The 13,168-nt window shown below is 41.4% G+C and overlaps 1 protein-coding gene across 1 annotated transcript in view; it reads right to left on the bottom strand.

Moving 5' to 3' along the window:
- LRP1B (LDL receptor related protein 1B) overlaps window positions 1–13,168 on the bottom strand; it is a 1,294,122-nt gene that overhangs the window by 478,037 nt on the left and 802,917 nt on the right. The window contains 1 exon segment of the mRNA XM_044303104.1: window positions 11,654–11,748. Coding sequence (XP_044159039.1) covers window positions 11,654–11,748 — 95 coding nt within the window.

Here is a 13,168-nt window from a genome sequence, read left to right on the forward strand (position 1 = left end):
ACTGGAATATCATTGGAGTTCCTATATGTTTTCCAAGCTTCCCACAATTTCGAAAATTTGGGGAAATTTCTCTGTTCCCAGGAGGAAATTTCTTCAAATCTATGGATCTGGTCAACCTTCAAGAGCCATTGTTTTATAGGAGGGGTTTCTGTGGAGAGCCAAAGTCTGGGGATAAGCAATTTGGCTGCTGCAATTAACTGTTTAAAGAGACCTAGGTTAGGGATTTTATGATTAGGAGGAAAAATGTTCAGGAGAGCTATCTCTGGGGAGGGGAGGAGATCCCCACCACAGATGTTGTTGCTGATTTGGAATACTTCTCTCCACCAGGATAGTAATTTCGGGCAATCCCACCAAATATGTATGTAAGAGCCTCTATCCGCTAAGCATCTCCAACATTTGTCACAGCCAGATGATGAGTAGCGAGATACCACGTCAGGGGTTTTATACCATCTAGTGGTTATCTTGTACCCATTCTCTTGAATACGTACACATCTAGATGCTTTGTGAGGAGAATTCAGAATAATATGAATTTCAGTAGATGAAAAAGTGCGTTTCAAATCTTTCTCCCACAAACCAATGAAGGGGGGTAGAATAGAAGATGTATGGGTTCTTATTCTGCTATAAAATTGGGATATCATTTTTGTGGGATCTTGCGGGGTCTCCATCAAGCTCTCAAACCAGTTCAAAGGTCTTGTAAGGTCACCATAAGAAATGTGTTCAGACAAGTAGGCCTTAATAAAATAGGTGGGATTCATAAGTGAAATAGAAGGTGGAATTGAAAGTCTTTCTTTTAAGCTGTTTAGAGATATGGGCGTGTTATCCTGGTAAAGATCTCTCAAATTAACTGCAGAGTTTCTCAGGCTGTTAGGTAAACTTTCTTGGAAAACCTTGGGAGCAATTTGTAAAATGTCTCTTATTTGGAGAAGTGGAGAAGGGAAGGGGACATGGAGATGAGTGGCTTGGAGCCACTTCCAGGTATTGTATGTAGCTTTCATTAACGGGGTGGCATCCAGTGAGACAGGTGGAGGACATTTATGGCCCAGTAGAAGAGCCTTAAAGGATATTTTGGCTAAAGATTGTTCGATCTGGACCCAGGATTTATGGGGAGGAGATCTCAACCAGTCCACGATTCTGGAAAGGAGGATCGCCCTCCCATACAATTCAGGGTCTGGAAGCGCAATACCCCCGAGAGCCTTGGGTCTGTTTAGGGATTTATATGATAGTCTGGCCTTCCTCCCATTCCAAATGAATGAGCCAAAAAGTGATCTAAGCGAGGCATAATAGGCGGATGGAACAGGGATAGGGAGGACTTGGAGTAAGTAAGACAGTTTGGGTAATATTAAAGACATGAGGAGGTTTTTTCTACCAAACCAAGAAAATATTGGCAGGTCTAGATTTTTCAAGGTGCTGGTTATATGTCTCAAAAGAGGGGTGTAATTTAAGGCAAAGAGTTGGGAGGGGTCACTACTTATTTTAATGCCAAGGTAGGTTAAATGAGGGGCCATCCAGTTAAAGGGTGAATTTAATGTCAGCTGATTTTTAATGGAGTTAGAGAGGCCAGAATGGATGATTAAGGATTTGCTGTGATTAATCCTAAAATTAGAAAGCTTACTAAAATTTTCCAAGTGATGATAAATCCTAGGAAGAGCAATACTTGGGTTACCAATCATGATCAACAGATTGTCGGCAAAGGCTGCCGTCTTATGTTCTTGGTCCCCAAGGCACACTCCCTTAATGTCTCTGTCAGTCCTAATGGACTGCAATAGGGGCTCCATAATTAAAACAAACAGGAGAGGGGAGAGGGGGCAACCCTGACGGGTACCATTAGATATCCTAAAAGGGGAAGATTAGATCACCTACTTGATGACTCATCTCTCATCTTTAAACCAGCAGACCGGGGGGAGCCCTTGTAGTACTGGATAAGGACTACTGTCTGAGATTCTTGGACAATTGGGAGACACAGAGACATATCAATCACTCCACACTGATACTGTTTGGAAGATTAAGAATACATTACATGTAATTGGTTCCAAAACTCTGACTGGGGCTTCCCTCTTCCTACCCCTTTGATCCAGGTGAGAGACTTAATAGACCTAGCCCCAACGGAGTTAAAACAAAGTCTTCCATTAACTCTTAGAATTTCTCAAATCCCTATCCTGACATTCTTTGATGAAGAGGGAAATCTAATAAACAAACAGGATATGACCACTTCTCCTCCGGGCTTTTCCCTCCCTAACCTCCTTCCTTCATTCCTATTAATCGAAACACATACCATTTCAAGCTCTTATAAGACCCTTTACGTGGTTTGAAGGATGGGTTTGCAGCCAATTCCCGCAAAAAAAATTGATCTCACTAATGTACAAAAAACTAAATAACCCTGTTTTGATGCCAAAACCTGCTTTTATAGGTCTTTGGGAGAGGGATTTGAAAACTTCCTTCTCGACACAACACTTAACAAAACTTTTTAGTTCTTCACATACATCATCACGATGTGTTCTCCTACAGGAAAATGGTTATAAAATTCTTACAAGGTGGTACAAAACACCAGATGTTACTTCCAGATATAACAATTCAAGTTCAGATGGGTATTGGAGGTGTGGGACGGATAGAGGCACCTTTTTCCACATTTGGTGGTTGTGCCCCCTTATCTTACATTGGTGGGTGGAGTTATTCAAAGCTTACCGCCCTCAGGTACATCACCTAAGGTCTCCCCCCCATTCCACACCCTTCTCATGGCGGCTCGCCTTTTCAATCCACGTTTCTGGCTAAAAACAGAACCTCCCGCAAAGGAAATTTGGAGGGAGAAGGTGGATGCCATATATAGATTCAAAGAAATTGCTGCAACTGAAGCTCGCACGATACCCTTTTTCAGGACTAGATGGAGGAACTAGGTAAATTATAGGAATATCAATATATACAGTTTACCAACACTTAGCTGATAAACATAAAATATTATATATATATATATATATATATATATATATAAAAACCAAATTATCAAGGGTTGACCGCAAGGTACTCTAAGCCTGACCCGGACATAAATAACGGCTCATTCTACATATTTATCTAGATGTGTTGATGTACACCATGGATGTCAAACTCATGGCCCTCCAGATGTTGCAAAACTACAACTCCCATCATTCCCTGATAGCTGTAGTATGCCCAGGCATGATGGGAGTTGTAGTTTTGCAACAGCTGGAGGGCCACGAGTTTGACATCCCTGATGTACACCCACTTCATTGTATGTACCCACTTCACGTACAGTACTATGTTATTGACTATATTTGCTGTACTTATTTTTTACAAATGTATTTACATTTATTATCACAAAGCCCTTTAGAAACAAAAAAAAAAAACATATAAACACTACAGACTATTGTGAATGGTGCCAGGGAGGATGGAACAGTCAATAAAAAACAGCACCCCACCAGCCATTTGTCTAGAGAAGGGCTTGACACCATTTATCAAATCGCAGCTTCATACTTTAGGGATACCTCCCATTTTCTTGCTGAGGTCACTGCACATTAATTAAGAGTGCATCTTTGTTACTTTTGACATATGTAGCCTGTACACATCTATTACTCATGATAAAGGGATCCACACGGTCTGCTAACACAGAGTACATACAATAATACTGCAAAGGACTTCTTCCTTTCACTCCTTAGGGTGGTTTTGGAGCAGAATTACTTTCTGTTCCAGGATATATTCTACCAATAATTCATACATGGCCCATTTTGAAAGCACATTCATATATTCTCATTAATTATACTAACAAAATTATTCGGCTCAGTCTTAGTCAGGGCAAGCTGTAGCAGAAGGGACAGATTGTGTAGGGACAGGATTTATTCTTTTTTTAGGCAGGGTTTAGTGTTGAAAGGTGTTAGAGAACCAAAAGTACTTTTAAGGACTATTGTTTTATCTGGCTGCAATACATATTATTAGCCCAACCAGCGCTAAATTGCGTGCAATTGTTTGGCCGCTGCTGACAGAGACACAACCTCTGCTACATCTGTTGTGTTACATTTGCACATCCTAAATATCTGTGACATACAGCGCAATTGTTTGGCCACTGCAGACAGCAACATTACATGCGCTGCATCTCCTGTATAACGTTTGCACATCCTAAATATCTGTGACATTCAGTGTAATTTATTTGCGCATAAACTCAAGGCGAGAAGTAAAAAACGGGGAAGTGGCGGTGCTGCTGCACGCAGAGGCCATGGCCCTGGGCGCAGTGAAACTGTGCCTGCTGCCGGAGCCCAAGAAACACACTCATCCACGATACCTAGCTTCATGTCCCAGTTTGCGGCGCGGTGCAGGACACCACTCTCGAAGTCACACCATTGCAACCAGGTGGTTGGTTGGATTGCAGCAGATAATGCTTCCAGTCGGTTAAGCATCACCCTGTCTTCCACAAAGTCCAATCTCAGTAGCCAAGAGTCTGATCAACAAAATCCTCACCCTGATCCTCCCACAATGGATAGTCTTGGCAAACAAGTGATCTCACACTCGGACATTCCGAGGAGCTCTTTTCATTGGCCCTCTCGCCAAGCCCAATGAAGAGGTCTTGTGTACTGATTTCAAAACTCTTGGGCATCCAACATGACGGTGGGAAATGGCAATAAGTGTTTCACGAAGTAGATGATGATGATGAGACACAGTTGCCAATAAGTCAACCGCAATTAGTGTCTCAAGAGGTCCATGATGAGGATGAGACACAGTTGTCAATAAGTGAGGTTCTTGTTAGGTCAACAAGTCAGGAGGATGACCAGAGTGAGGAAGTGGAAGAGGAAGTGGTGGACGATTAAATCAATGACCCAACCTGGGAAGATGGCAAGCCGAACCAGGAGAGCAGTACAGAGGGGGAGGGATCCGCAAAACGGCAACAGGCTGGAAAATGCAGTGGGGTGGCAAAAGGGAGAAGGCAGGCTACACCAAACATGCCCGCAACTGTTCCCTGGAGCACCCCCTTGCAGCAATCTTCCTTGCCAAGGGGCAGGTGTTCCACAGTCTGGCGCTTTTTTGAGGAAAGTGCGGGCGATAAAAGAATTGTCATTTGCAACCTGTACATGACAGGGGATTGGCCCCTGTGTTATGTGCTGGCCAATCCCCTGTCCATGCCTCCTGCCCTGCCCCTGGACCTTTACAAGCACCATCATCTAGCACATTCACTTCTGTGTATTAGCTCAGCAGTTATTGGCAAGGTCTACTTAACGACTGACACATGGACAAGTGCTTTTGGCTAGGGATTCTACATTTCCCTGATAGCACACTGGCTGAACATTGTGGAGACTGGGAGCGAGTTGTACCCTGGGATAGCACAGGTGCTACCGAAGCCAAGGATTGCGGGCCCTACTTCCATCAGGATTTCCGCCACCACCTACATTAGTGGCTGCAACCCCCCCTTCTCCTCCTCCACCTCCTTCTCCACTTTCACCTCTGAATTCTCATCTTTCAGCACCAGTCAGTAGCTGGAAGCAGTGTAGCACTGCAGTGGGGAAGCAGCAACAGGCCGAGCTGAAACTAATTTGCTTAGGTGACAAATTGCACACCACCACAGAGCTGTGGCAGGGTATAATGGACTGAGCATGGTTGTGTCTGATAATGGCAGTAACTTGGTGGCAGCTTTGGAGCTTGGAAAGCTTACACACATACCATGCCTAGCCCACTGTTAAAATTAGTGGTTCAGCGGTTTCTCAAAACCTACCCCTATTCGCCTGAGCTACTGGTAAAGGTACACTGCGTGTGTGCCCATTTCCGAAAGTCATCTACAGCTGCCGCTCGTCTGGCAACACTGCAGCAGCGCTTGCAATTGCCAGCTCACCGACTGTTGTACGATGTGAGCACGCGCTGAACTCCATGTTCCACATGTAGGCCAGGCTTTGTGACCAGCAGAGGGCAGTCGTGGAATACCAGCTGCAACATGGTCGTCGCCTTTCCAGTCAGCTTCCGCTCTTCACAAGTGACGAATGGGCATGGATGTCTGACCTCTGTGAGGTTTTACGCAAGTTTGAGGAATCAACACAGATGGTGAGCGGCGATGCCGCTATTATCAGCATAACCATCCCACTTCTGTGTCTACTGCAAACGCTCGCTGCTTACAATGAAGGCGGACACTTTGCATGTGGAAGAGGTGGAAATGGGGGAAGACAGTACACAGGGTGATAGCCAGACCACCCTCCGTTCGTCTTCTCAGCGCAAATTGGATGATGATTATGAGGAGGAGCAGTAGGAGACGGTTGCCTCCGCTACAGAGGGCAGGTTTATTCCATCTGTTCAGCGTGGATGGACCAAAGAGGAGGAAGATGATGAGGAGATTGAGATTCATCCGGATGAGGACAGCAAAGTTTTGTCTGTTGTACTCTGGCGCATATGGTTGACTTGTTATGCTGCCTTTTCCATGACCCTATATGCATTTTGGCCAACACCAATTACTGGTTGTTCACCCTTCTCGGCTACAAAGAGAATTTCCCCCACCTCATTCCTGTGGTGGAAAGGACTAGCAAAATGGTGCAATACCAGAAGGTCCTTGTGAAAAAATTGGTCCAAAAATTTCCAGCTGACAAAGCTGGTGGCAGAGTACATAGTTCCTTGGGCAACTGAGGAGGGGAGATAAGGGGAACACACAGCAGTTCCAACAGAGGCAGGGCAACACTCTCCAAGGCCTGGGAAAGTTTCATGACACCCCACCAGCACCTTCACCCTGATGCGCGACCTAGTGTCTCAAGGAGGAAAAAGTTTTGGAAGATGGTGAAGGAATACGTAGCAGACCGTGTCAGCGTCCTCAGTGATCCCTCTGTGCCTTACAACTATTGGGTGTCTAAGCTGGACACGTGGCACAAACTGGCGCTCTAAGCCTTGGATATGCTGGCCTGCCCTGCCGCCAACATTTTGTCAGAGCGGGTATTTTTTACTTCTGGGGGAATAATAACTGATAAGCGCATCCGCCTGTCAACTGAAAATGCTGACAGGTTGACTCTTATCAAAATGAACAAGGCTTGGATTGCCCCTGACTTCTCTACTCCACCAGAGGAAAGCTGATGAACATAAAGGCACTTTAAATGTGGCTTTTATGGTGTGTTGAATACACTGTATTCCCATGCACCTCTTCCACCACAAAAAAAGGTTATATGGTTCAATCTTCCTTTTCTCATCCTCCTCCTCCATCATATCAACATGATTATTAGGACATGATTATTAGGATGCCCTCTCTTCTAATGTTTTAGAGGGTCAGCTCAGCAGCAAACCCTCACCCCTAATGTTTTAGAGGGTCACCAGCAGGCCCTCGCCCATAATGTTTTAGAGGGTCAGCTCAGCAGCAGACCCTCACCCCTAATGTTTTAGATTGTCAGATCAGCAGCAGGCCCTTGCCCCTAATGTTTTAGAGGGTCAGCTCTGCAGCAGACGCTCATCTTTAATGTTTTAGATGGTAAGATCAGCAGCAGGCCCTCGCCCCTAATGTTTTAGATGGTCAGATCAGCAGGCCCTTGCTCCAAATGTTTTTGAGGGTCACCAGCAGGCCATCACTCATAATTTTTCAAGGATGTGTATGATGCCCTTCTTATATGTGTAATAAAGGGTGTATTGGAGTGCTGCTTGTAATTTTGGGCAGCCCTTTCACTTAGTGAATAGGCTTTATGAGTGTAGGAGTACCACTCCCTGTACATTTGTACCACAATGTGAATGAGGCCCTCCTTTATGTGATATACAGTTTGTATCAGAATGCCTCTTCCTTCTAATTTTTGGCAGCACTTGCACTTTATATACAAGTAAATATACAGGAAAGAATGTTTCCTAACAATTTTTCCTCTAAAATCGATTTTATCTTCGCTTTTGTGCGCTTTATTGTCAGTCTGTAAAACTGGCGTACTATTTGGACAACATCACTCCCAGGAGCGACCTGGGAGTCCTAGATGCATCTAGACATCCTCCCGTGCTGCTCCCAAACCATTTCAGTGGTGTTTCCATCAATTTCTGACCTTTTAATGTGAACTAGACACCCTCTTCTCTTCAGAGCAGGGGGTGCCTGGTTTAATGCTCGGGTTCTCCCATTGACTTCCATTATACTCGAGTGCTCTGTAGAGCATCCAAGCATCCCGAGGTTTTCAACTCGAGCACCAGAGCACCCGAGCACTTTGGTGCTCGATCAACATTATTAATTACCTTTTTCATCCGAGGACACATTGTGGAGTATTGCGTAGAGAAGGCAAACCTATATTTACCACTGTCGTTTTTTATTTTTTTATTTTGTCTCTTTGTTTACTTGTCTTACTTTTTCTTTGCCACTGATTAGTTTCTCCTCTTTATAACCCTTTTCTTTAACCCTTTGTAGGATTTTTCCACTCTGTTCATCATAATCTCTTATTTTGGACTGAAAGAAGTGGGGACATACTTCTGCAAAGGGACTGCAGCTAATATCAGCATGCAATCTAATACACAAAACTTTTGTATGTTTGGAAAATCTATCTCTAAGGTCAGCTTAACAAACAGATATAAAAATCCTAAATATTATTTATAGTAAATATAATCTTTGTCATACAACCACATAATACCAAGTATAGATTAGCTTATTTTTTTCCCCTTCAGAGACCTTTTTTTGTGAAAAAAATTCAAATGGTCCAAACGCCATTATATACGTAGATCGATTTGCAAAGCGATCTTATTACATGTAAACTGAAGAGGAAAATAATGCTGAAGGGAGTTGAAGTTGTGTTTATTTTAAACATCTCTAAAATACCAGGCGGCACAAGTGTAATTATGAGCGGTGGCTCGGAGGCTCAATATACAGCCATGCATATATAATAGGAAGGATACGACTAAGCACTGACTGGATCAGAGATGCTTTCACAATGTGCTAAAAGCGCTCAGCTCTTGTTGCATTATGGGATGAATCTCAAATCTCAGTGAGATCAATTGCAATAACCAGCTTAAAAAAAAGGCTTGGATCTAGAATAAATACAGAATCTAGTCAAATAAATTGGCTGGAGGAAAGTAAATGCCTTATGCTGTGAAATTAACAAAAGATTTGCCAATTACAAATTTTGTTCTACTCATTGGGTATTTTTTTCTTCGAATACAGTCTCAGTCTTTGATTCTCATCCACGTCATCAGTATACAGCAGGGAAGAAAAAACAAAAAGCTTAGACAAAAATGGCCGTAATGTGCACTTACAGTACAGACCAAAAGTTTGGACACACCTTCTCAGTCAAAGAGTTTTCTTTATTTTCATGACTATGAAAATTGTAGATTCACACTGAAGGCATCAAAACTATGAATTAACACATGTGGAATTATATACATAACAAAAAAGTGTGAAACAACTGAAAATATGTCATATTCTAGGTTCTTCAAAGTAGCCACCTTTTGCTTTGATTACTGCTTTGCACACTCTTGGCATTCTCTTGATGAGCTTCAAGAGGTAGTCACCTGAAATGGTTTTCACTTCACGGGTGTGCCCTGTCAGGTTTATTAAGTGGGATTTCTTGCCTTATAAATGGGGTTGGGACCATCAGTTGCGTTGTGGAGTAGTCAGGTGGATACACAGCTGATAGTCCTACTAAATAGACTGTTAGAATTTGTATTATGGCAAGAAAAAATCAGCTAAGTAAAGAAAAACGAGTGGCCATCATTACTTTAAGAAATGAAGGTCAGTCAGTCCGAAAAATTGGTAAAACTTTGAAAGCGTCCCCAAGTGCAGTCACAAAAACCATCAAAGAAACTGGCTCACATGCGGACCGCCCCATGAAAGGAAGACTAAGAGTCATCTCTGCTGCGGAGAATAAGTTCATCCGAGTCACCAGCCTCAGAAATCGCAGATTAACAGCAGCTCAGATTAGAGATCAGGACAATGCCACACAGAGTTCTAGCAGCAGACACATCTCTAGAACAACTGTTAAGAGGAGACTGTGTGAATCAGGCCTTCATGGTAGAATATCTGCTAGGAAACCACTGCTAAGGACAGGCAACAAGCAGAAGAGACTTGTTTGGGCTAAAGAACACAAGGAATGGACATTAGACCAGTGATAATCTGTGCTTTGGTCTGATGAGTCCAAATTTGAGATCTTTGGTTTCAACCACCGTGTCTTTGTGTGACGCAGAAAAGGTGAACGGATGGACTCTACATGCCTGGTTCCCACCGTGAAGCGTGGAGGAGGAGGTGTGATGGTGTGGGGGTGCTTTTCTGGTGACACTGTTGGGTATTTATTCAAATTTAAAGGCATACTGAACCAGCATGGCTACCACAGCATCTTGCAGTGACATGCTATTCCATCCGGTTTGCATTTAGTTGGACCATCATTTATTTTTAACAGGACAACTCCTTCAAGACTGTTGGAAGACCATTTCAGGTGACTACCTCTTGAAGCTCAACAAGATAATGCCAAGAGTGTGCAAAGCAGTAATCAAAGCAAAATGTGACTACTTTGAAGAACCTAGAATATGACATATTTTCAGTTGTTTCACACTTTTTTGTTATGTATATAATTCCACATGTGTTAATTCATAGTTTTGATGCCTTCAGTGTGAATCTAAAATTTTCATAGTCATGAAAATAAAGAAAACTCTTTGAATGAGAAGGTGTGTCCAAACTTTTGGTCTGTACTGTATATACTTTAAGATATGCACAAACTGTTTAAGGCTACATCCACATCTTCGGCTGGGATTCTGGCATTCTGTTCCAGCAGGGGAACAGAATGCTTGAATGGCTATACTCGGCATAGCCAGACCCTGCAGGGGCCTAAAAGATCCTATTATCTATAATGGGGCCCAGGAATAAATGCCAGCATTCTGCCAGACAGAAAAAAAAGGCTGCATGGTGTGACCGCTCCTCTTGTGAGTGAGTTTTCCAGCACATATTGTCAGATACTCCACTGGTAAAACCCAGCTGGCAATTTGTTTTTAAACTTCTAATAGGAATAACTAAGTCCACTTTCACATTTGCGGAACAGCTCCCTGGGAATGCCAAGCATTGGCCAGACAAAAAACGTTGCATGCAGTTTTTTTGTCTGGCCGAATCCTGGCATATTTGACAGCTAGCGGCCATATCTCTGCTTTACCCCATTATAGTCAATAGGGTGGATGGGCATTCCAGAAACATTCAATCATGTCGGAGCCTGCTGCCAGAAGCCTGCCAGATATAAAAGTAGCCCAAGGAACGGTACTACATAGAATCATAAAAAAAGTGTTCCAGGATTGTCATTTGGATTACAATTATTTACTAAACAGACATGTCAGGAGCGTTAACAGGTTCTCTTTAAACTGATAAAAATGCTTATTACTTTATTTATTATATATTTTTGCAAAAAACTAATAAATTATCAATGAACATTAGGGTGAACTAATGGGGTTATATGAGATTAGGATAACATGGCTGCTTTCTTTCAGAAACAACACCACTCTAGTATTGCATATCAGCTCCATTTAGATGAAAGATGCTCAAGTTAAAATACCAGACACAGACTATGGACAAGAGTAGCGCTGTTCCAAGCAGCCATGTTTTTCTAATTTCATTTAACCCCATTCAATTTATCATTTGTTGTATATACAAGTGCTATTAACATTTATAGGCAGGGTTATAATTATTGTCTTTGTGAATTTAATGATACTATCTTTAAATATAAGATTATATTAAAATAGAGAGTTTGAATATATTTACCAACAGGTTCTCTTTGATTCTGAAAGAGGATCTTACTGTTACTTCCATCCATGTTCGCCATATTTATGCTGTTTCCATCCATCCAGAAAATCTTCCTTTACAAGAAAAAATAAATAAATAATGAAATATATTACATGACAAAAATACACACTGAACATTTCCAAAATGTCATAGGGTCTGCGTAGCAAATAGTCTCCTCGTCAACTAGATATTTGGAAAATAAATTTCCAGTATTCACTCAGTGTTAGGGCTCATGCACACGACCGTTGGATGTTTTGCAGTCTGCAAATTGTGGATTTTTTCTTCAGAATGAAGCAACTTCTTTTTTCCATAGCTTAAAATGTCATCAATGCAGTAGAAAAAAGTATGCATACCGGCTGAACCTACAGTATGCCAAATAGAAATTCAGATCTGCATAAAACACTAAAGGTATGTTTGAATTTCTTGTGACTAAAGTCTTACTTTAACCTTTTTCCCTTCACCTATAATTTTCCTTAAAACTTAAAAAAGGACAAAAAGACTTTTCCTACCCTTCTATTAAAAAAAATACTTTTAAACCTACTGTAGTTAATACAATGACTGAAGTTCTGCTCCTAAAATGGGTCTTTATTTAGTTGAGTCATGGGAAAATTCTGTGATACATTCCTGTACCATTCCAGGCTTCCTCATTCTTTGGAACATTTATTAAATCTCAGTTACGCAACTAAAATATTACCATTTTGAAAAACGTCAAACAATCACAGCAGGATTTTTAAGAACTGAAAAGAAAAATGCGCATTTTGGTTGAGTACAATGTATGGGGAGAAAACTAGTGGTGGTATTGCTAAAGTCTTTATTAGAATTCATAATAGTTTAAAAATAGGACTTACAATGAAAATTGTAAGGTTGTGATAACATGAATTCATTTGGATTCTTTGGTGAAACAATGGAAAAATATCAAGGTGACATAATATTTTCCTATTTCGCCAAGACATAAAAAGGAACACTGCTATTATTTGGTGGTTTTGTACGTAGTTACGAGAGACCGGGTCAAATCAAAAAGAAAAGGCTATATATAAAAGTGAAGAATTATGAAATGTAATTCAACATTCCAAAAATAAAAATAAAAGTCTTTCATTAAAATCCTCCAAAACATCTGCATCTTAGCATGAGAGAACCATCACAAATAATGATCTATTCAGAAAACTGACACAAGGAGGATAGAGATCTCCTCGAGAGTAAAGTATAATTTTGACCAACGTTATAATAAGTCAGGAATAGAACGAAAACATAGTCAGTTATTCTTCAAATATCCATCATTACAGGAGAAAAAAAAACATCAAACAAGCCATCGTTAATTATATAATGTGCCAGATTCCTCATTCAGAACCAGGATATAGCTCATTAATTGGTGACTTAATGACAAATCATCAAATATGCTAAAAAATGCTTAAAAAATTGTCTTGAAATAAATGTTGGTGATCTACCTCTTCTTTGAAGTCATTTTTTTTTCTAATAATTTATTTTTGCACCTTA

The sequence above is a fragment of the Bufo gargarizans genome, chromosome 8 (assembly GCF_014858855.1).
Source record: "Bufo gargarizans isolate SCDJY-AF-19 chromosome 8, ASM1485885v1, whole genome shotgun sequence".
Classification (NCBI taxonomy): Eukaryota; Metazoa; Chordata; class Amphibia; order Anura; family Bufonidae; genus Bufo; species Bufo gargarizans.